Source organism: Callospermophilus lateralis, chromosome 2 (genome assembly GCF_048772815.1).
Source record: "Callospermophilus lateralis isolate mCalLat2 chromosome 2, mCalLat2.hap1, whole genome shotgun sequence".
In the NCBI taxonomy this organism is placed as follows: Eukaryota; Metazoa; Chordata; class Mammalia; order Rodentia; family Sciuridae; genus Callospermophilus; species Callospermophilus lateralis.
Window position 1 is genome coordinate 98,777,918 of NC_135306.1, and position 22,596 is coordinate 98,800,513.

General features: G+C 45.1%; 1 protein-coding gene across 3 annotated transcripts in view; it reads right to left on the reverse strand.

Annotated features, from left to right (window-relative positions):
- Fli1 (Fli-1 proto-oncogene, ETS transcription factor) overlaps positions 1-22,596 on the reverse strand; it is a 120,373-nt gene that overhangs the window by 28,959 nt on the left and 68,818 nt on the right. For all 3 annotated transcript variants that reach the window (XM_076846180.1, XM_076846181.1, XM_076846179.2), the window contains exons 3-5: positions 13,925-14,079; positions 9,386-9,589; positions 663-728 (exon numbers count right to left, since the gene is read on the reverse strand). In XM_076846180.1, coding sequence (XP_076702295.1) covers positions 663-728; positions 9,386-9,589; positions 13,925-14,079 — 425 coding nt within the window. The remainder of the gene's footprint in view (positions 1-662; positions 729-9,385; positions 9,590-13,924; positions 14,080-22,596) is intronic.

The window sequence follows — 22,596 nt, forward strand, 5'->3', positions numbered from 1 at the left end:
AACTATTTGTTCACATTTTTTTCCTCCATTAACCAGGATCCATGAGTTATTCACTTGGTTAAAATTTAACGCAGCGTCAGGACCAATCTTCATGACATTATTTGATAAAGATGCTGAGAAATGCTATTGTGATGTGTGCTAAAATCCTTGTTGGCAAAAATAATTTGCTGAGACAGTTTTCTTTCTCTCTGAACCAAACCAAATAAAACCAAACCAAACCAGACTAGATCAAATCCTCAAATCTCCATTTAAACTATGAATTGATACCACTAAAATTTGCTAAGAAAAGAACCTTAAAAAGATGGCTGTGCTGAAATCCTTGAAATCTTTATTTCATTATCTTCAGAAGAGAAAACCCCCAACTTTCAGCTTTGAAGTAGGCAGTATTCATTTCTTTTCAGGGACAACACATATTCTTTTATGGAATAATAACTTCAAGTTTTATCTTTATGATATCATTACAAGATATTTCTTCAATGTAGCCTTACAATTGGTGGCATAGTGAGAAAAGCTTTGGTTTCTTGTATGCCAGAAAAGACTGAGTGGAACAAGGAAGTTGGTGTGCAGATCTAAACTTTTCCACCCCAATCTTAACAGTATGGGACTGACTGTGTCATGCCTAGGACTGAAGACAATTCTAAGTCTTGAGAAAACAGATTTACCTTCTTTGACACTTAGTCGTGAGGACTGGTCTGTGTGGGAGGTTGTATTATAGGCCAACAGTGAACCTGAAAAGCAAAGGGAAAAAGGACAAAGATTATGCCATAGTTTAGGTCTAGAATGTACCCCAAAAGCCCACAGAGAGGCTCAGCTCCCAGTGTGGAGTTATTGGGAGCTGGCAAAACCTAACCAAAGAGGTGCAGCCTCATGGGAGGTTTTGAAGTCTCTGTGGGGTGTGCCCTAGAAGGTGATACTGGGGCCCTTGTTCTCCCATTTCTCTTTTTGGTTCCCATTTGTGAGGGAAGCATGTGCTCCTATCATGATGTTTATCCACAGCCTCAAAGCAACAGGGCCAATGGATCATAGACTGAAACCTAATACTGTAAGCCCAAACAAACCTTTACTCTTTATTAGTTGATTATCTCAGACATTTGTTACAGTAAAGGAAAGCTGACTAATACAAGTTAAAATCAAATCATTGCTCTGTGATTCAGAGTAGGAGATGGCACGAAAAGGGAGAAGAGGGGAAAAGGAGAGAGGAAAAGTAGACAGAGGATTTCCAGAGAGCAAGAATAAGCTAAAGCAACTTATATGCTTAGAGCCAATCATGCAGGAGTATAATAGCTTATGGAGTTATGGCCAAGGTAGATCAGAACAGACTACTTGTTGAAGAAATAAGTCTATGCCCTCCTGAGTTGGCCATGTTCATAACCTGATGTTCTTGGGCACCATGTCATGACCATGTCATGGAAGTAACACAGGATTGAGAATCAATCAGTCCACCCAGGTCTGTGGTGGATCTGTTACCAACTCACTGACTGATGGTGGGTAAGTGACTAGACTTGATTTGTTCATCAGAAAAATGAAAAGATTTTACTAGAGCAGGTTCAGTAAACATTTAATATAAAGGCTATTTAGTACATATTTTAGGCTTTATAGGTTAAATGCAGTCTCCTTTGTACATTCTTCTTAGTTTTTGTTTTATCCAAGAGCCAGATTTTTGATCTGCAGCTTATAGTTTGCCACATCCTAGAGGAAAATCTGGTGCTAGCCATCCCTGCTGAATCCTTTGGGTTTCTGTACATGCAGGTCCTTTAACAGGTGGGACCCAGGTGCTTGAATATTCATTACTGGTGGAGAGGACACTGGGAGTTGGGAAGGGGGTGGGATGGTGCTACTATAAATAGGAACTTCTCCTCCTTTTTCCTATGTCTAAGAGAACACAACTAACCATGAGGAGCCAGGCACTGAACTTCCTGCCATCCCAGGGTGCTGACACACAGTCTTTTTAAGATTACACTTTGATGCATACCTATTCTGTACCAGGCCAGGCATTTTGAAGGGATATCAGTTTGTGTTGCCGCATGTAAAACACATTCTCCCTTTCCTCCTAAAACTAGATTTATTCTTTTGTTTAAAGTGAAGGCAATGGTTTTATTTTTATAAAATTTAAGCGTTTGAGGAATTCTTGTCATGATTCTCCTGGGGAAATTTTAAAACGCCATCAGAACTAAGGCTGAGATCTGCTTTCACAAAGGATACCGTAAGCTCGGCACATGTGTTTGAGGCTGAGAAAGTCTTTCTGAACAACCCTTCCTTCTGCTGCTCGTGGCTGAGGGGACTGACGGGGTGCCAGGCTGGGAACGGGCTGTCAGACACACCTATTTTTAGTCCCGTCATGGAGGGGAAGCCGAAGCAGGCTGCCGCCTCACAGCCTCACCCAGCTGTGGGCGTTTGGTTGTGTGCCTCAGAGAAGCTGTGAGCCTTACCAGACCGACCGCGAGAAGTGGGATTTTATAAGAATCTTCCAACTGCTAGGACATATGACTTTTAGCTTGGGTGACTGTTCCTTCTGGTCCTGAAACGGTTCTAGCCAGGAGTGGGGCAACTCCTGGAGACTGCTATATGCCAAAGTACAAATATGTGGAGACCGTTTTATAAATGACACTCTCCCCTGAATGTGATACCAAGAATTGGCTACCATTTGGTGATTCCATTCTCAAGAATATCAGTGATAAAGTGGGGCAAGGATAACTTCATTTTGGTGGAGGTCATTATGCAAATGATTTTAAAATTAGACCTGCCTCTTACCAATGATAAGCTTTATGACCTCTATCCATTTATCTCATCCGAGCCCAGACCTCTCATCTGGACAAGAGATTGATAGTAACAACTTTCCTAATAGGGATGTTGTGAGGATTAAGTAAAATCCTCTGTGTGTGTAAAGCTCAGAACAGATCCTGGTTCATAGTAAGTGCTCAATAAATGCTAGCTGTTGTCATTACTATTTTTATTTCCCTTTTCCCAAGACACCACAATTACATACAATAAAACCCTTTATAGGAGAGGTTGCTGAGCCTTTGTCTTGCCTTTTGAAATTAGAGTTATGAATGGGTTCTGCTGCAATAAGAAATAATCCTCCGCAACTGAAAGGAGGTTAAGCAAAGGAATCAAATGTTCCAAGGGAATTCAAAAGAATCTCAGGAATAAAAGAATGTCTGCATCTCTGTCCCCGACATTCTCTCCCTGAGGCTGAAACCTCACTGCTGGAGCAAATAAAGAAAAATGACGGTCTCTGAGGAGCAAAATGCCTGAGTCATTAGTGCAAAGTTAGCGGAGAGCACGAAGCTTAGATAAACCACATTTATTAAATTTCCCCCCTGGTGAAAGTTCTTCCTTGGGCACATGTGAATTCCACAGGAAACTCCCAGAAAGCCAAGAGAAAGGGTCGTGTAACCTCTCCAAAGCTTGCATGAAATACATATTTCATGGCAACCTAGGAAAAGGGTTTTGCCCAAAGTTTGTTCTTGGTTCAAGTTTCATTCCTGAGGAGAGGCAGGCCAGAGGCCTCTTGTCTCTCTCCCAAGGGACTCACATTCTCTTCTCTAATTTTTTAAACCAGGTCCCCAGGCTATAGAGAATGATATAGAAACTCTTTTCATAAGGGAACTTGTTCTGATGCAGGAAAGTCCTTCGTAGAGTCAGGCCTCCTTCTTAGTTGCTTTGAATTTATTTCTCCTGCTTTGAGGACCTCTCTGGGCTGACCTGGAGCCAATCTAGCATGCTGTTCATCTCCTAAGTTTTCCTAACCCCCACTTCTCAGAGTTAACAGGCTAGAATGGGAAAGACAGAAGCCAATGCCCTTGGACAATGCATGCATGATGTGCCAGACGCTTTTCTATCTATTCTCTCTCTTATTCCTTGCATGAGTCATACAAAGTCAGTATCACATTAATCCCTCTTTTACAGATGAGGAGATCAACATTCAAAGAAGACCAGTTATTTGCTCAGGATCACACAGCCAGAAGTTGCAGAAGGCAGGATCCCATCTGATCCTCAGTCCACCACCAGCTCCTGCAGCCTCTAAGCCAAATCAAAGAAACTGGCAAAAATCATGTATGTGTTGAAAAGCAGGGAGGTGGTTAACTTTGGGGAGAAAAGTTAGTAGTGATGGAGAGAGGGAGTATGCCTTTCTTCTACTCCTTGACTTGGGGTGGGTGGTGCCTATAAAAGTGAGTGAATGCATTTTTGTGATAATTCCCCGAAATGTGCCCTTGCAATTTTTGCAACATTCTGTATGTTATACGTCAATTGGAACATTCATTTACTTGATTATTTGATGTATGTACATATGTAAATGTGTGTAGATATATATGCATGTATATATTTATTTATTCACAGCACATTTTGCTCTTAAATGCACAAAGTAACTGCTGCTGATTGGAATTGCCTTCCCAAAGTAGGAGCATCAGGAAAAGATAATTTTCCATTTTTGAGTCCATCTGCCCCTGAATACAGAATCTGGGTTCTGAAAGGAGATGGGAATGGGCACCATGAAGCTTTGCAGGTGTGGGGCAACCCCCACCTCCACCCCTGGAGGAGGGTGCTTTCTTTAGTTCCATATTCCCTTTGCCTAACCTGCTTTTCATCTGGGACACCTGGAGCATGGGAGACACCTGGAGCAGCGTCCCAGTAGTCAAAGCCTTTGTCTGGGCCTCGCTGTTGCCATAGAATCCACCAGCGCCCCTCATCCCTCATCGTCAGCCTATTGAGCCAGGTCTCCCTTTTCTGCGCAGTCAATGGCTCTAGCTGAGTGTGGGTGGGATGGGCTGGAGGGGGCAGGGCAGGGCGGTCAGACTCCTAAACAACAGGCCTGGCTGAGTGCTGAGTCCAGGGTGATCTGGCCTTTTGTCCTGCTGGAATCCTGTTCTTTCCTGGCCAGACTTGGACCTGGAAGGGATAATCTTCACCAGCATGATTGCCCCGATCCATCACCTTTGCCCGACCATCTGAGGTCGCAGGTGGGAATACTACAAGACGCAAAATGTGTTTTCCATTAAGTTTAAATTAAAAATGGGAATCAAGATAGATACCTTTCCTGTGGTCTCCCTGCCACACAATATATTTCATTCTCTTAAGCTGCCACTGTGTGAAAACAGTTTCTTAGGTCAGACCCAGAAAGACAGACAAACCCAACTCGTTTGTTAAAGGAAAAACCAAAAAAAAAGCCTTCTTTTTCCTTCTGCTTCTGGCTGCCCCCTCCTCCCAGGAGCTTCTGGACTCTTGGACATCCCCAAACTCCCCCCAGTGGCCCTGAGGCTGAACTGCCAAGTCCCAGGCTCATCTTTCGAGGGGCCCAATCTCATTTCCCACAGCCTGCCTTTTGCAAACACAGCCTCTGCCCCACGGGGTGTGTCTGGGAGAGATTCTGGTGGGGCTGCCAATCAAGCCCAGAGCTTGGGGCTCTGTGGGGAAGAGAGAGGGGTTGGCGGAGGATAGATTTGGCTTAATCTGCCTCATTCCAGGAGGCCACAGGAAAGTTTTTTGGAAAGCACTTATCTCTTGGTACAAATAAAAACAAAACACTGTGGGGTAAGTGGCCTGGCCCTCTGAGTGGAAGCCCTGGAAGAGTGAGGCTAAGTCTCAGGCTGGGAAGAGGAGGCAAGTGTGGTGAAGGCTGGCTTGCTGTTGACTGTGGGCCGGGGCATCTCTTGACAGGATAGACCTGTCATCTGCAGTAGCATGAGGCTTGGGGTCAAGTCTCAGTCTGCGACTTCAGAGGCCTGAGGCTTAGAGACCAGGACAGGTGCTTTTCAGTGCCTGAATGCCTTTGAACCAGTTCCTGAAGAGTGTCAGGCCTCAGTTGCTTTGGCTTTGAAATGGGGATTATAAGAGTGGTCCACTTGGTGTCCACTAGGGGGCACCCTGTCTATGTAAAGTGAATGACATCTAGGCAGATGCTGGCCTGTCTTATTTCCAGGAGATTTAAGCATTCTTAAAGATTTAAGCATTCCCCAAGAACTGAGGCATCCTAACCAGACCCATCCCTCTCAGTCCTTGAATTTCAAGTGTGGGTGGTGTTACAAAGTTACTCTGTCTGGGGACAGTTGAAATGCCCGAATGTGAAGACAGGCACCTCCAGGCAGGCTGGATAAATCCTAGCATGAGGGACTTGAGACACTGCTATTTCTTCCTCACCCTGGAAAATTCATCTTTAAATTTAAAATTTAAAAGTAGAGCTCCCCTCCCCCAAACAACCAGAATAAACAGTCAAGCACCTTTTGTGAAAGTATAAATTTGATGCCAGATTTTCTTATCCTACAAGGTGTCCCTTTTTCTAGAATAATCCAGAAAGATTAGATCAGAACCGTGCCACCAATTTTTACCAATAACAATCCTCACACAGGTTCTGCTCCCCAGTTTCCCTCTAACTGCTATCCTTTACCCTCCTGTACTTCCATCTGCATCTGGGATCTCCACTATCTTTCTTCCACTTCTTGCTAAATTATAAATGTTTGCACTCGGTCCCCCTCTCCAACAAAAGGACAAGATGACAGGCACAGGAATTAGCACTCCTTCCCCTTGTCTCAATTCAGTTGACTTAACCTTTTCCCCAAGAACTGGCCTCCCTCCTAAGCTCAAATCATCTACTGGAAGTCAGTCTGGAAAAACTATAAAGTGTTTGAAGACATGTTGGTCAGCCTGAGGGAGTTCACAGCAATCCAGAGAGCTGACAGTCACTGGCACTTGGCCTCCTACAGATAGATGTCCTAGCAGCCAGCCACCATCCAAATAGAGGGTCCCAGAAGCTGGACCCCAAGAAGGACACCAATGAGGAAGAAACATGAATAAGGAAGTTTCAAGTCTGGATTCCTCAACAGGCTCTTATAACACTACATTGGGGCAAGTTTTCTTTTTTCTTTTTTTTTTTTTAAGACTTAATACACCGTCTTAATCTTTGCTTTGGCAGGCAGACATGGTTTTTATGTTGATGCACAGACCACCTTACACTGAGCTCTCCCACTTCAGCTGGTATCATAAACACTGCTCATTTTTTTCACAGTAAACCTTTAATGCCAGAGCAACTTCCCATCATTCACTGCTGTCACCCAACCATCTTCCTGGTTCTGGAAATCTGTCCTGTGCTTTCCAAGGCCTTCCATAGCCAAGCTTGATTCCATCTCCTCTCAACTCTGAAACTTGCTCTACTATTGATCCCCTTTCTAGAAATTTTGTATTTTGATTGCTTTAGAGGCATCTTCTTTGATGTCTACATATGTTCATAGAAAGAAGCAACCCTTTTGCATGCCATGTTTTACCCCCAAATTTCAAGCTCTGTCCCCCCTCTTTATTCACTACTGGGTTACTTACTATTCACTCTTGCTTTCTACCCTCCTTCAGTAGGAAGTCTCCTGAGGGTCACCAACTGCCACCTCCTCATATTCCTGGGCCTTTTGAGCCACAGGTATTTTGTCTTATTTCAGTGTCTATGACTCAGGTTCTTGGTGACAGGAAGTACCAAGGGGATTTGGGCTGTTTATAGACCAGTCAGAAAACCAGGCTTATGGGTCCATGGCCTGAATGGGCTTCCCCCCTTATTGACTCTGAATGCACTTGGACACACTCCCAACAAAGATCTCTACAGTGGAGCCAAAAATTACTAGGTCCTTTATGTGATATATGAATAAGATATTGTTTATCAAATATCATATCATATATATCATAAGTGATATAATGTGACCTATGTGATATGAATATCACACTGCTGTCATCTCTTCTCTCACAAAGAAGGAAAAGATTCAGGGATCTCAGCCTCCTGCTGATGCTAGGAGGGGCAGAAAAGCAGATCTGACTTCTGCTCTGCCTTGCTGTCTTCTTCTTGCACCCACCTTCTGTAGGCCTCCCTCTGCCCCTGCCCTTTCTGGATCATTGCACGATTCCGGTCAAAGATCCTTTCCCCCATCATTCTATGAACACTTAAAGCTGGAGAAATACAGATCCTTAGAAAGATGCTAATCATCCAAAGCTTAGAGAAACTCGATGGAAAATGGCTCCCTTTCTGAAACGGCTGCTTCTTGGACTGACCTCATATTGCAGCAAGACTCAGACATGAGGTCATTGCTCTGGTGCTAACATACACTGCGTCATCCACTCTCACCCACTGGTTCCCAGACGCCTGGGAGAGGTGACCGGATAGCCCGGAGGGATAGGATGGGTGGAAACTTCCAAAGACATTTAAAATATTTTTCCAGCTAGTGTGTATTGCCCCCCACTCTCCACAGCGCACTTTGTGCGGTTGCCTGAAGACAGCAGATCATAAGGGGGTGGGGGAGTTAAAGACCCACTGAGCAACAGAAAGCAAATAAGGCACAAACCAACTCAGAGGCCACCAGACCAGGAAAGGTGGCTGTGTAGGTACTAAGACCTCAGCTTTTGAAGGGGACTTTATATCAACAAACTCTTTCCCAAAACTTAAGTCTTTAATAGTCCCAGCCCCTTTGTCCACTAATAGTCAATACTACATCCAGAGCCTGCCCACTGTCTGGACAGGCCTGGCCATGAGGATACCCCTGCATAGATGAGCACACATTGTCTTCCCCTGGCTTCAACTCCCTAATCTTAGTACTGTGATTTCGGGCCACAGAACAACTCTAAAGCAATTAGAAGTAGTACTGCTATATCACCTGGTGAAGAGTTAAGGCTGAGATTTTCAGAGCAGGTCCCATTCTCTGCTCTGTGTACAGTTTATAATCAAATGAAATTCACATCGAACTGATGGGCATTTGGTGCTGGGGAGCCTCATAGTAAATAAACCCTTTCTTTCTTAAGCTCTCCTTTTCCAAAGCTTTTTTGTTGTTGTTGTTCTCCAGGCTATACCAGGAGAAAGCTTCCTGTCGATCCTATCACCCTGGTGGCATGGGCTACTCTCCCTGTTCAGCAAATAAGTGTGCAGGAAGCAGCCTGTAAGGCAGGGTCAGGGGGCATCAGAGTGGCCCCAGGATAAGAGGAAGTTACTATGTCAGTTTTCAAAACTTAAATCCCAAGTGCACAAACTCAGTTTCCTGCAGGAACTTTAAATCATTTCTTAGGAAAACGTCAGCCAGACCTTCCCTTTCTACATAATTATGAGCAGAAGTAACTTCTAGAATGAGGCTTTCACAGGACCAGGGTAACTAGCCTCTGTCGACCCCCAACCCCCATGTCACAGCACCCTACTTTTTCTGCATTGCCTATTTTGCTTCCCTTGATAACTCAGGATTGAGTCTGACCCTTGAAGGGTCTGTAGGAGCCCAAATGACCTTGAGGGGTTGCAGCCCCAAGGGTATCACTCCTAGGCCTCTGCCCAGGTGACTAATACAAATGACAGTGACCCCCTTTCCTGACCTGTGGGGAACCCAGCAAGCCCCACAGCGCTTTCTCCAAGACCTGGGCCCTTGGCACTTACTTTCCCTGAGGTAACTGAGGTGTGACAACAGCACTTCCGTGTTGTAGAGCGAGGTGGCTCGGAGGAAGTCCTCCTTGTTCATTTTACACAGTTCCTTGCCATCCATGTTCTGGAAAAAGGAGGTGTCAATCTCCATCAAGCCGTACTCCTTTATCGCCCACTCCAGCCACTGCCGCACGTGCTCCTGCGTCCACAGCGTGGGGTCTGTAGAGGAGAGGAGAGGTCAGCAAGGAAGGCTGCTCACACAGTCTAGAAGTCCCCCCTTCTCTCTCCCCTCTCCTCCTCCCTTCTCTTCCTATCTCTGTCTCCCCCCTTCTCTCTTCTTTCTTTCTTCCCTCTTTTTCAATCTTCCTCTCTTTCTTCCCTCATTTCTCTCTGTCTCTGGCTTTCTCCCTTTCTTTTCTCTTTCCTTTCCTCTCTCCATCTCTTTCTGTCTTTCTCTCTCCCTTTCCCTCCCCTTTCCCCTCTCTCTTTTCTGTCCATCTCTTTTTTCCTCCCTCCCATTTCCCCCTCCCCTGTGTCTTTCTCTGCTTTCTTCCCTCTTTTTCCTTCTCCCCTCTTTCTCTCCCCTTTCCTCTCTCCATTTCTCTCCCTCCTGTCCCCTTTCCTTCCCCCTTCCTCTCTCTCTCCCTTTGCTAGTTCCCTTTTAGATGACCCCCCTCAGAGCAGCCCATCTGAGTCCATGGCAGCTGGTGCTGCCTGAACCACTTAGCTCTCTGGGAAGGCTCTTAGCTGCCCCCTGACAGGATGCCCCTTAAAGATCTTGGAGGGTGATTGAGACCTTTCCCTGAGAAAAGTGGCATCAAAATGAAAATAGACACAATTGCATGGATCCAGGGACCACTATCTCTGGAAAGGGGAACCATCTGTGTTTTTAAGAACATTAATGATTTCAAGAAAGAGCACCAATCCCTCAGAAAAGAAATATCTGTGCATGAACTTTTATAGCAATCCCATCTGCATGGTTGGAAGACCCAGTGGTGTTTGACATGAATCCAATCTGGGTTTTTCCCTTTTGGGGACAGCCGTGTTGAAATGTCCACCAGATCATTCCCCAAACATCTTTAGGATATTTAAATACTCAAAGATTAGAAATGATGTTAAAGACAGGAAACTTTTAGCCGTGAGTGAATTTGAGCAATGTAAGGACAATAGCCATGCCACCATGGGACCCTCACAAGTCCTCAGCCAGGTGTGTGGGGTGCACTTTCAGGTTCTGTACTAAGTAGGACCCTTATTCCTTATCCCTTGTTACATCTGGAACCCATGTCTTCACTTGTCAACCAATTGTTATTGGGTCCAACAAATACCTTAAATTATGCTCATCATAGAAGACAACTATGTGGCTCTTAGCCTGCCCCCACCCAATACCTATCATAAAATAGTAGCAAAGCAATAACTAAGCAGTGAATTTCATGGTGGTAGTTCAAGGGTCCTGGGTGGCAGAGAAGAATGTGAATGTGGAGAGTCCTAGTAGGCTTCCTGGAGGAGGAGAGACTTGAATTTTATTACAAGGCAGTGGGTCACCCCTGACTTTTACATGACCTGTTTTATTTAGCATGCTTATTTGGCAGGAATATCTGTGCTCCCTAGCAATCAATTCACACACTCATTCTACTGTGAAGGCTCTTGGCAAAGATGGGAACAGGGTTTGATGCTTAGGAGAGCACTAGGGAAGAAGGCAAGGTTCTATTGCCTGACCAGAGGGCATTGCCCAGAGCTTTTAGGGGGGTCTTCTGCTGGCTGTGTGCCTTTGGCAGGGTTCTCCATCTCGCCTGGGTTTTTATATGAAAGCATCTGGGTGTCAGGGCTCGGTATGGCTTACAATGTGCCCAGCACCACACATGCATGGGAGCAGTGTAGTGTGTGTGCTGGAGGACCCCTTTAAGAGGAGAATTTGGGGATGCACGTCACAGGCTGCTTCTGCACGTCATACCAACAATCCATGACCCTGTTACCATTAGTAGCACAGCTGTGGGATGCATCAGCTCCTCCATTCATCCCACTTTTACTCATCAAGGAAACCTGGCAAAATTGGTTCTCCCCATTCTACAGATGGAAAGTGGAGTCATAGATGTTCAAGTCTCTTTCACAAAGACCCACAGCTGGTAAGAATCTGTGTTGGGGTTCCAACTGAGGTCTTCCCAAAGCCCCCTCCCCTCTTGCCTCCTCACCATCCTCAATTACTCACCTGTAAGTTACAAAGCCCTTGTGCCAAAAAGCAGAGCTCCTCTAAAGCTTCATTGTACAAGTGTGCATTTATCTCTTTCAGATAAATTTTTTGCTTTTTTTACTTTTACTCTCCAGCAGCAATTAGGCACGGACCATTGGTAAATGGAAATACGTTTGCACCATTTCAGAATTCTAAAGAAAAATGTCCTGGAGGGAGTTGGATTATGTAGCATATTATTTCATCCTTCACTTCTCCTAATTCCTCACTTTTAGTATCCAAGGCCTCAAATTCAATTTTATACCCTATATTTTATTTATTTTATTATTTCCTCCCTTGCTTTGGGCTCTATCACAATATTATTTCTCTCCCTCTACAGCACAATGAATTATAAATCTTCCACTCTGGATCATGCTAAACTCTTCCAAATGTATTTCCTGGATGATTTAGTCCTAGTTTCTTCCCATCTGAACATGGAGCTAGTGATTAACTAGGCGCTCATTTATACTTGTCTTAAAATCCCGTCATAAATTCAATTGGTTGTTCCACTAATGTTTTATTGCTTTGATTTGTGGACCTGCCCAAATGAGACTTTCCCTTATGTCCAGGAGGCTGACCAGGAGGAAGCCAAAATGTCTGAGGATAATTCTTAAAGATCTAGCCAGTGGCCAAATAATGAAGCAAATCCACAGCTCATGAATTGCTTAGGCGAAGTGCTTTGAAAATGTTTGATATGAATTGACACTATTTTCATCATTCCTGCTACAGTTCACTTGCCCCATTGAAGTCCAACATTTTGCTATTCCCTTTGAAAGCATGTCAATACCAATTAAGAGTGAGAGGGTCAATCCACCATTCTGGCCATTTGTATCCTCTTTCCATAAGCCCGCCCAAAATGACTACTAAAATGAGATGGTGCCAACAAATTGGTTCAGAGACAATGTGATCCCCTAATGCTTTAGTCCCCCAAGATTCTCTTCTTGTGCTAGACTGAAGCAGGAGAGCTTGATATCCAGTGAGCAAGGAAGGCTCTGCCTTGCCTGGGGAAGCATTGAGAATCCCCATCATGTTAGTTTTAACAACATAGTCGCATTGTCTTTGAGTAGGGAGAAGATGCACCTGGGCTAATGATCACCAGCGGATCCCCTGAAGGAGGCAGGAGACCAAACATTAAATGACATAAGATAAAGCAAATTTATCTTATGCCTGGCAGCTGGAAAGCACTCCAGAAATGAAACTCTTCTTCCTCTTCTTTTGTTAGTGGAAGAAGGAACTTGAACAGTTTTTAAATATTGTAAGGTACAGAACAATTCCCACAACCCCCTCCTCTCCTGCCTCACTCTTCCCTACTTTCCACCTTCATCTCCCCTGGAGTTTAGCCCAGAACACATGGATGGGCTGTGGTCCCAGGATATGGTGAGGTACAGCTTTCCTTGGAAGGATGGTCCCATCTCAAAATCGTGCCTTTAGACCAACACATTTTTCTGGACTACCTCAGAGAGTCGTCTGATCCTCTGTCCTGAGACACAACTGCCTTTTCACTTTTACCAATGGAGGGAGTTAGTCTCTTTGGTGGAGCTATTTTGGTAAGGTTAGTTTTGGTCCCTCCCTGTAATTCACTCTGTTTAAGATCTGGACATTCTTGCTCCTACTACCTGGCACCCGTTCTACACGTGGCAGTTTTCAAACTCCCTTTGTGTCCGGGTGGCAGGGCTTGCTAGTGAGTGCAAGCCCAGGCAGCGCGTCTGGCCAATGGACTGAAGAATTGAACAATGGTTTTATTTTCTGTAACCAACAGCACCAATACCTCGGAAAAAGAGACTATTTTTACATAATGACATAACTTGTGGCACACGTGTGAAGGCACTCCGTTTGTTAAATATAGTTATTTCTATTTTAAAACTGAAAGAGCTGGCTGTAATTTTGGAAAGGTGGAACCCAGCAGATGGCAGGAAGTACATGCCTGAAGGGAGGGAGGGGCATCAGTAGCCACCCTCCTCCTTAAAGACAGGGATGGCTAGGTCTGGGAGTTCATGGGACTCCTTTTGGGATGAGGTAGCCTTGCCTCTGAGCCTCAGCAGGTCTCATCCTAGGGTACCAGGCCACTGGTGTAGAGTATGTGATGTGCTCTGTTTAACAGTGGGGCTTCTGAAACCAGCACTTTGGTGTTCTGCTGAAAATTGGGACCCTGTCTTGGATGACAGCTAGGGAGTTAGGGAAGATGAACAGCTTTCCTAATTTTGCATTTCCATGGAGACGAGGGTACCAGGTAAGGTTTCAATGCCCCGTGGAGCAGGCCTACCCTTCCACTACAGCCCCCAATGACTGGTGAAGTGAATGCTGGCCAGGCAGCCTGGTTCCCAAGGTACCTGCGGGCACAATGACTCTCCTCTCGTTGGTGGTCATGTTGGGAGGAGGGGGGCCGTTCTTCTCGTCCATGTAGCTGTTGTAGTTCATAGGGTTGGACTCGCCTCCTCCTACAAGCTTGCTACATTTGCTAACGCTGCAGTCCACCGGAGACTCCCTAGAGTGAGAGGAGACAAAGCCCAGAGGAAGTCATTCCTGATGGGGGCAGCTTGCCCCAGCCTCCGAAGGGCAGGCCAATCACTCATATACCCGTGGAGCCACGTCCAGTCCACCTTAGTGTAATGATGATGATGAAGATGATGAAGCTCTACTTCCCTCCTCCACAGTGCCACCAGAGCTTTCTGCAAACCCCAGACCAATCCTGTAATTAGGGTACTTAAAAATGTTTGGCAGCTCCTTAGTGAACGGCCCTCCCAACCTCACTGCAGTTTGCAGTTTTATCCTAATTGCCAGGCAGCTCTTGCTCTTTCTAGTCCCTGCTCCCGGACTCTCCTTCTCTGCAGTCCCATAGCACTCTGTGTCTGTGCTGGGTATGGGACTTTTCACACCATGCGATTCTGAACTTGGCATCAACTCTCCTCCTGCCATATTATTTTTTGAGGTGGTGTCATTACATTCTTTATTTAATCTCCAGTAGCCTACATAGTGCTTTACATAGGAGGCGAGTGATAAATGTTTTCTTGGTGAGCTATTTCTTTTACATATATTTTGTTTTAATGCATTTGTCACACACTGTTATATTTGAATTTCCCGATAACCCTCCAAGATAGGTACATAAAGTTACTATCTCCTTCTTATGGTTAAGGAAATGGAGAGGTGGGGATGAATGGCCCAGAGTCACAAAGGTAGATGCAGGCTAAGGATGTTGCTCAGTGGTAGAGTGCTGGCCTAGTGTGCATAAAGGACTGGGTTCAATCCTCAGTACTTAAAAAAAAGGTGGGGGATGTAGGCTGGGGGGTATGTGCTGAGGGTATGGCTCAGTGGTAGAGTGCTTGGCTAGCATGCACAAGTCCCTGGGTTCAATACCCAGCAACACACACACACACACACACACACACACACACACACACACACACATGATGCAGGTCTCTTATTCAGTGTTAAACTTCTTTATCAAAACCCACGTGCAAAAGAACTGATTGCTATTGTGAAGGAGAAATAGAATCGAGGAACTACAACCTGATAGAGGTTGTGGCCCTGATAGAGTGTTGCAGCCCTGATCACTAAGTTCACAGAAGTTGCAATCTGAAAATGCACAAGAGAGAAAGCAAATCACCTAACATGGTCACAAATGACACAACCCAATTAACGCCTGGTCTTTTGCAGCATAGGGATAGAGCAACCATCTGGAGAGCTGGGCTGACACACCCACTGTGGCCACTTGGTGCCACAGAGCAGGCAGGCAGAACACTCCATATAGCTCTCAGTCCACTATCATGGACCTCCCAGTGTGTCTGGGGAGGGGCCACCTTGCCATGTCCAGTTCCCACTTAGATCCTCTGGCAGCAGGACCAGAGGAGACCCCTGAAAGGCCAAGCAGGGGCTGCAGCCGAAGTTACACCAAGCAGCAAGCATCCGCTCTGGCAGCCTGGGAGACAGCCAGTACTCTGAGAGCTCCAAACCAGACCTTCAGACCAAGGAGGTCAGATAAGGTTCAGATTACAGCTTTCCAACTTCACGCTGCTAACCTCTCCGGACATTCCAAAGGCCTAGCCACTGCCCTCTGTCACTCTGCCGTGGGCAGGAAGGGACCACTGAGAGGGCTTAAGGAGCAGGGCTGTGCCAGACAGGGACCCACCCATCCACACAGCAGGGAGAGCTGTTACCAGCCCAGCAAGAAGGGGAACAGCCCAGGGCTTCCCAAGACTTGGGCAGGGCGGGGGAGGCCTGAGCACATTCAATAAAGAAAATTAAATGAATTTGTTTCTTAATCTGAAAGGAAAAAAATATTGAAGATCACTTATCATAGCTGGGAGATAAATGCTCCACTGAGATATTAGAAGTCAGACGGTAATTTTTTCCTGATGTCTTACAGAGGGAACATGGGCTGAAAATGAAAATAAGATGTATAACTTACACATGTTAGAATTTAAGGTTTTACTATTCGCCTACTGTTTTTCCAGGCAGAGAACCAAGAACCAGCCGTCAGAGTCCCAGATCGTTGAAGGTTTAATGTCCCCATGGCAGACGGAGGGGAGGCAGTAGCACATCAGGGCTTTTCACCAGCGCTTGGCCCTCTGGCTTCTGCTGTTGAAGGACTTGGCCTGAGATGAAGCAGTCCCAGTCAACCCTGGTGCCGCGTCTGAGCTGAGCTGGCCTGAGCATGCAGCCCCTCCACCCTCCCCATGGCTAACCACATGTGCGCATGCACCCACGCGCACACACAAGGAGACACTCCAACACACACAGATTCTACCACACACACACATAAACACACATCGCACATACTCAGTGCAAACATGCACACACTGTACCCCATGTGCACACACACTCCACCACATGACATACGTACACAATGCAAACATGCACTCATATGCCTACACACTCCACCACATAGACACACAATCACATATATATGCATACACATACTCGACATCACACACTCCACCACACCTGTACATATACACCACATACAATGCAAACATGCACACACTCTACCATGTATGTGTGTACATGCACATACACAATACATATATACCCACAAAACAAACACATACACTCCACCACACATGACACACACAACACACAAACAGTGCAAATATGTATATACTTACCACATATGTATGCATATACATATCCCATTATGACACACATACACAATGCAAACATGCATTCATGGGCCTACACTCCACCAAACACACATATGCACATATATACTCTACCATACAACACATACATACATGCACATATGTGCATACATGTACACACTCTGAAAAACATGCACACATACATTCACACATACACATAAAGGCACACACCCACTCTCTCATGATACAAACACACAACAATACTATCTTCATGCATAGAATACAGAAGACACCTGTGCACACACCCATCATCTACCACACATAACATACATAATACATACACACATACTTACACATGTACACAAGTGACACAAAAGATATGCATGCATGAGTGCATACACTCACACACACTTACACACACTACACACACTCACACCACACAATCTGGTAACTTTTCCCAGATCCTTGACAGATGTGAAACAGTTCAAGTGCCAGAGAAGTGTGGAGGATTAAGTTGGCCTGAAACCAAGAGAGCAAGGTTTTCATTGGCTGGGGGATCTCTGTGGGAGGGGGTGGGGTTGACAGGACACACACTTCCCCTGGAAGGTGCCCAGAGCCAGACTCCGTGGGCAGGGTATGGTGGAAGGGGAGGTGCCTATTCCATAGGCTTCTCCCTTTATGAATACAGGGAGATAATTTTTGAAAACTTCTTTCCCACATCAGCCAGATCTCTAGGGATTTCAAAATTAAAAACTGAGCCCTAGCCATGTAGAGAAAATCAAAACTTCAAGAACCACTAAAAAAAAAGTGATTATTGATGTTTCATGGCCATGCACAGTGGGTATGGATGGAAGGGTTGGTCCCTGGTGCTAGGAATAGAGGAAAATAAGTATAAAAAGTTGAGACATTTGGTAAAGCCTGCTTAATTCAGGACCTTAGAAGGAGAAGAGTCACAAGCATCACTGAGGAAGTGGGTGAGAGCAGGAGTGGGGTTCTCTTTCTTGGGCAGCTATTGGATGTCTGGCAAGTGGAAATTCCTTTTTCACTAGCCCACAGAAGTTCTGGCCCAGCTTTCCTCCTCTCTCCCTCCTCCTGCCCTGGGCACACCTGTTTCTTAGCCAGGCAAATGATCTGTCTTGCAGGGGCAACTTCTGGAACAAGGTCCTGTCCTTGGTCCCAGTTCTCTGTGCCAGGTCCTGCAAAGGGCATCCTTATGGAGAAGCCCTGAAACCCACCAACCCTTGACCATTGCCCTTGCCTGGCTGGCCCTCCTCCAACTGCTCAGGGCAAGAAAGAAGGAAAGCCATACCTCTCCTGCTCGCCTGCCAGACTTCCCTCCATTCTCTGTGCCTCCGCCAGACAGTGTGGCCATAGGGCTCAACAGCTACTGCTAAGGGTGGGTACAGGTGAAGCCCAGCATAAAGACTGCTCTTTAATGAGGCAGCTGGCGCCTGTGAAGAGGGTTCAATGAAAACAAGAGAGAGGGAAGGAGGGGGAGCATGGATGGGGGAAGAGGCTTTGCCATTCAGCCTGCCTGCATTGCTGCTAATTTGTATTGAGAACTACACTTACAGCTAGCAAGGGGTTGGGGCCCACAAGCAGCTGACAGCAGTAGGACAGGTGACAAGAGGGATAGGGGCTGCCACAATAGAGCAGGGAGGACATAGTGCTTCTGAGAATGTAGCCCAGAATCTCTCCATCACAGGGCAGCCAGAAGCTGTAGCTCAGCAGGCCACAGTTAAACTGACCAGGGCTCTGTAGCCTCTGCCTTTTGTCACCACCATGGGACATAAGCTCTTTACTCCTCTACTTTTATTTTTGTGTATTCAGTGAACATTGCCTTTAACAGATTGTTAAAGATTATCAAAAGTGCCTTGCAAACTGTTAAGCTTTAAGACAAGGAGTAAAATCTTGGGAGTTTGGATGAAAGGAGATTTCAAAGACTTGTCCCCAAAGCTACCACTTTAGACTGCACAAAATTCTTTTTTAACTTCCCATTCAAAATGACTGAACTCGAGTTATATCATCAAGGTCCAAAAATCTGTAGCTGAACCAGACTGTGAAGGGACTCATCCCCACACACTGCAGAGGCTGGTAACATTTCCAGAATCCTGAGGATGAATTCCCATTCAGGTTATGTGTAGCAGGGTTCAGAACATGGGAATGTGAGTCTCAGGGTGTTCAGTGCATCCTGATACTGTTGGCCAGTCCAGGAAGTGTCAGGACAGGTTGACAGTCAGCTCAGGTCCTGAATGCCGGACTCCTAAGGCAAGTGCTTCTCTTTTATAAAACATAATTCTTTCTTTCATGGGATGTTTTCCCCAATCCCCGTGAGACAGGATACAGCTGATTTATTTGCATACCACAACTTGGCTCAAGTTGCTGAAATCTATATCCAACATAGTACCTGTGGACCAGGCTGTTTGAGGGTAACCCAGCCTACCAGATTCAACCACAACAGGAAGATAGGGGGAGAGAGAGAGAGAGAGAGAGAGAGAGAGACAGAGACAGAGACACTTCCCATGGGATGGACAACCCAGACCTGCTCTGAACTCCTCAGACCTCAGGCTCTCTGCTTAACTCTTTGCCCCTGGTCCAGATGGCTTGCTGCTGGGATTAAAAGCAAGAGGGCATTGCAGCATCAGGCATATGGACTACCTCCTTCCTAAGAGAGACACAAATATCCATGGGGCCTCCAAGAAACATGAAGGAGTAACTCAGAAATCCATGTTTATCAAAGATCATGGAGGGAATGCACTGTGAATCACAGGACAGTCCAAAACATTCTGACCCAACACTGTCCAATCACAGCAGATTGTGAGTCACACATATGAGCCACACAGACCACTTTAAATTTTCTAATAGCCACATTTTTAGAATTAAAAAAATACAAGTGAAATGAATTTTAACAATATATTAACTCAACATAGTCGAATGATTATTTCAGCATAATTAATAATTCACATGATATTTTACATTTTTTTCTTCATATTAAGTTTTCTAACCCCAGTATGTAATTTACATGTAGAGAACATCTCAATTTTGGATTATCCACATTTCCAGTGCTCGGTTGCAGAATAGGGCTAGTGGGTATTTTATTGGACAGCAGAGATCCACCCATGAGCCATGAGATCCAAGTTGTGTACTTTGCTTTGGTTTTTTCATATGAAGTGAGGAACCATTACAACAACCTCACCTGTTTTTGTATTATGGTAAATAAGTCCACTGAAAACAGTGAAATCATATGTAAGTAACAGAGAACCATTATCAGTAATTTTCAGAGAATAGGGTCAGCACAGCATTTGGGATTAAAGGTGTAAATAGTCTGTTATCTATTGCTTCATGTCATTTATTTTTGCATAATTAAGTAATAGGCTCTGACATGGCTCCCCCTTTTCTTTCTAAAAATCCTTTCTCCCTGTTCCCACTGTATGACTCACATGTGAGTGCTTAACTATTTATGAGGTGCTGGCCACTGCTGTGCCTTATTGACTCAGAGTTCACTGGATCACCTTTGTGTTCCCAGGGTGGAGTGAGAGAATACTTCCAAAACTACCTGGTCTCCTGCTGATGTTCTGCATCAGGACAGGTAAATCTTAAGCAGAGGCTGCTTTGGGCAACCAAAGCCAGGTAAATATCCAGATGGCTCATGGAGCTATTGGTACAGCTCTCCTTCAGCTGGCTTCTGGTGACCAGAGTCAGGTACCAGCTGGCAAATGGGTTCTAAACATCCATTTCCTTAGAGGACCCTCTTTGCCCAGGATTAGTATTCTTGAGTACTTGAGGTTTCTCTAGTAGCAGGGGACGAAGCAGTGGACTCATAAATATAGCCTTTGAGGACCAACCCAGAACCAACATGAGAGGGGTTAAGTCAGTGCAGCTGGGTCTCTGCCCTGGCTTATTTACTAATTGTAGGTTGAGTATCCCTATTTCAAAAATCCAAAATCTTAAATGTTCCAGATCCCAAACTTTCTGAGCACCAACAATGATGCCAAAAGTGGAAAATTCCATACCTGACCTCATATGACAAATCATAGTCAAAATACAAATGCACTAAACAATTGCATAAAATTACTTTCAGGCTATGTGCATAAGGTGTATATGAAACAGAAATATGTTTAGACTTGGTACCTATCCCAGACAAAATCTCTCTCTCTCTCTCTCTCTCTCTCTCTCCATATATATATATATATATATATATATATATATATATATATATATCCAAAATTTGAAATCTGAAACACTTCTAGTCCCAGACATTTCAGATAATGGAGACTCAACCTGTACCTGCATGACCTTAAATAAATGACTTCACTTTTGAGTCTGCTTAGCCCTGCATTCATTTAATAATGTATTTAAACAACTATTAATGTCCATCATGTGTCAGACATTGTTCAGTGAACAAAAGCCCTGCAAACATCTTAGTGAGGAAGGTGACAAGAACTAAAAACTATTCAAGCAGGTTAAAAGGTGATGATAGAGTGCTACTTTAGATCCGGTGGTCAGGGAAGGCCTCTGAAAGAGGTGGTGGCATCCAGAAAGTCCTGAAACTTACAAGGAGTCATACAACAAGATGGAATAGGAATGTTCCAGAAAGAAGCAATCTGCAGGCAGAGACTCTGAGGAAAGAGTGTGCCTGGGGGTCAAGGAGCAGCTAGAGTCTGTGTGGCTGGTGTGGAGGGAGGAATGAGCTAGAGAGGGGCTGGAGAACATGTGGGAGGGATGGTTGGGCCATGCTAAGGATTTGGGTTTTGTCATAAGCCATTAAAAGGTTTTGAGTAAGAGGGTTAAATATTTTGAAAGGATGACTGGCTGTTTGCTGTCTGGAGAATTGACTTCAGGAGGGCAAGAAGAAGAAAGGCCAGGATGCTCTAGCAGCAGCTCAGGAAAGGCACTGCTGGCTTGGATGGGGGATGGTGGGGGTGGGTGGTGGTCAGATTCAGGTGCAGCAGACCAAAGAATCTACGGTGGTGGGATCTGGATTTTCAACAAGCATCAGAAGCTTCATGTGGTCAGAACAGTTTGAGAGGCATTGCTCAGATCAGGTCTCCTCACTAGCAGGTGTTGGCAGAAATGAGACCTTGGTATAAAAACAGGTTATACAGGCAGAGAGGGAGGGGCACAAAGATGCCCAAGGGACCGGAAAGCCTGGGATGTATGTTAGCTTTGCCTCCTCTTGATCCTTAAACAAGGCATTCTCTCAGAGTCCCAAGTGCCTTTCTTTATAATAATGGGGTTAGAATATCTGCCTCCTAGGAGTGTGTGTGTGTGTGTGAGGTGGGGGAAGCATGGAGGTATGTGTGATAAGAGAATATGAGAAAATGCCCTGTGACTGTTAGGAAGTATAGCATGGCAATTTTTCTCTCTGCCAAGAGAAATGCATTTGAGGTGCTCCTGTCCCACAATCTCTGAGATTTTATAAAATCCTAGAATCTGGGAAGGGGGCTGGGATCCCAGTCACTGGTTTTGGTTAGTGGATTGAAATGTGGGAGGTCTAGGAGTTCAGGTCTGAGACAAGAGCTCTCCCTCCCTTTCCCTCCCGTCTCTCTTCTTTCCCTGGATCTGTTTCCTCCATGACTCATCTACTTGCACTGTTAAAGCTCCTTAGAGATGATGCCCAAACCTACATTCCTGATCCCAAATATTATTAGAACTTTGATTTCCAAAGCCTAGTAGACATTTTTATCTGGATGTTGTACTAATTGCTCACAATGAATCTCTAAGGGAATGTTGACATTCTTCCCTGAAGCATTTCTTCTCCCTGCCTTCCTATGTCTTCTAACAACATCATCCTTCTTCAAAACATCCAGGCTCCAGCTATATCTGATCTTCCCTCTCACCTACTTCAATATTTATCTACATAAGCCCTGTTAATTATCTCTTTGATATATCACTTATGTATCTATTCTTTTTGATTTCTTTAATTA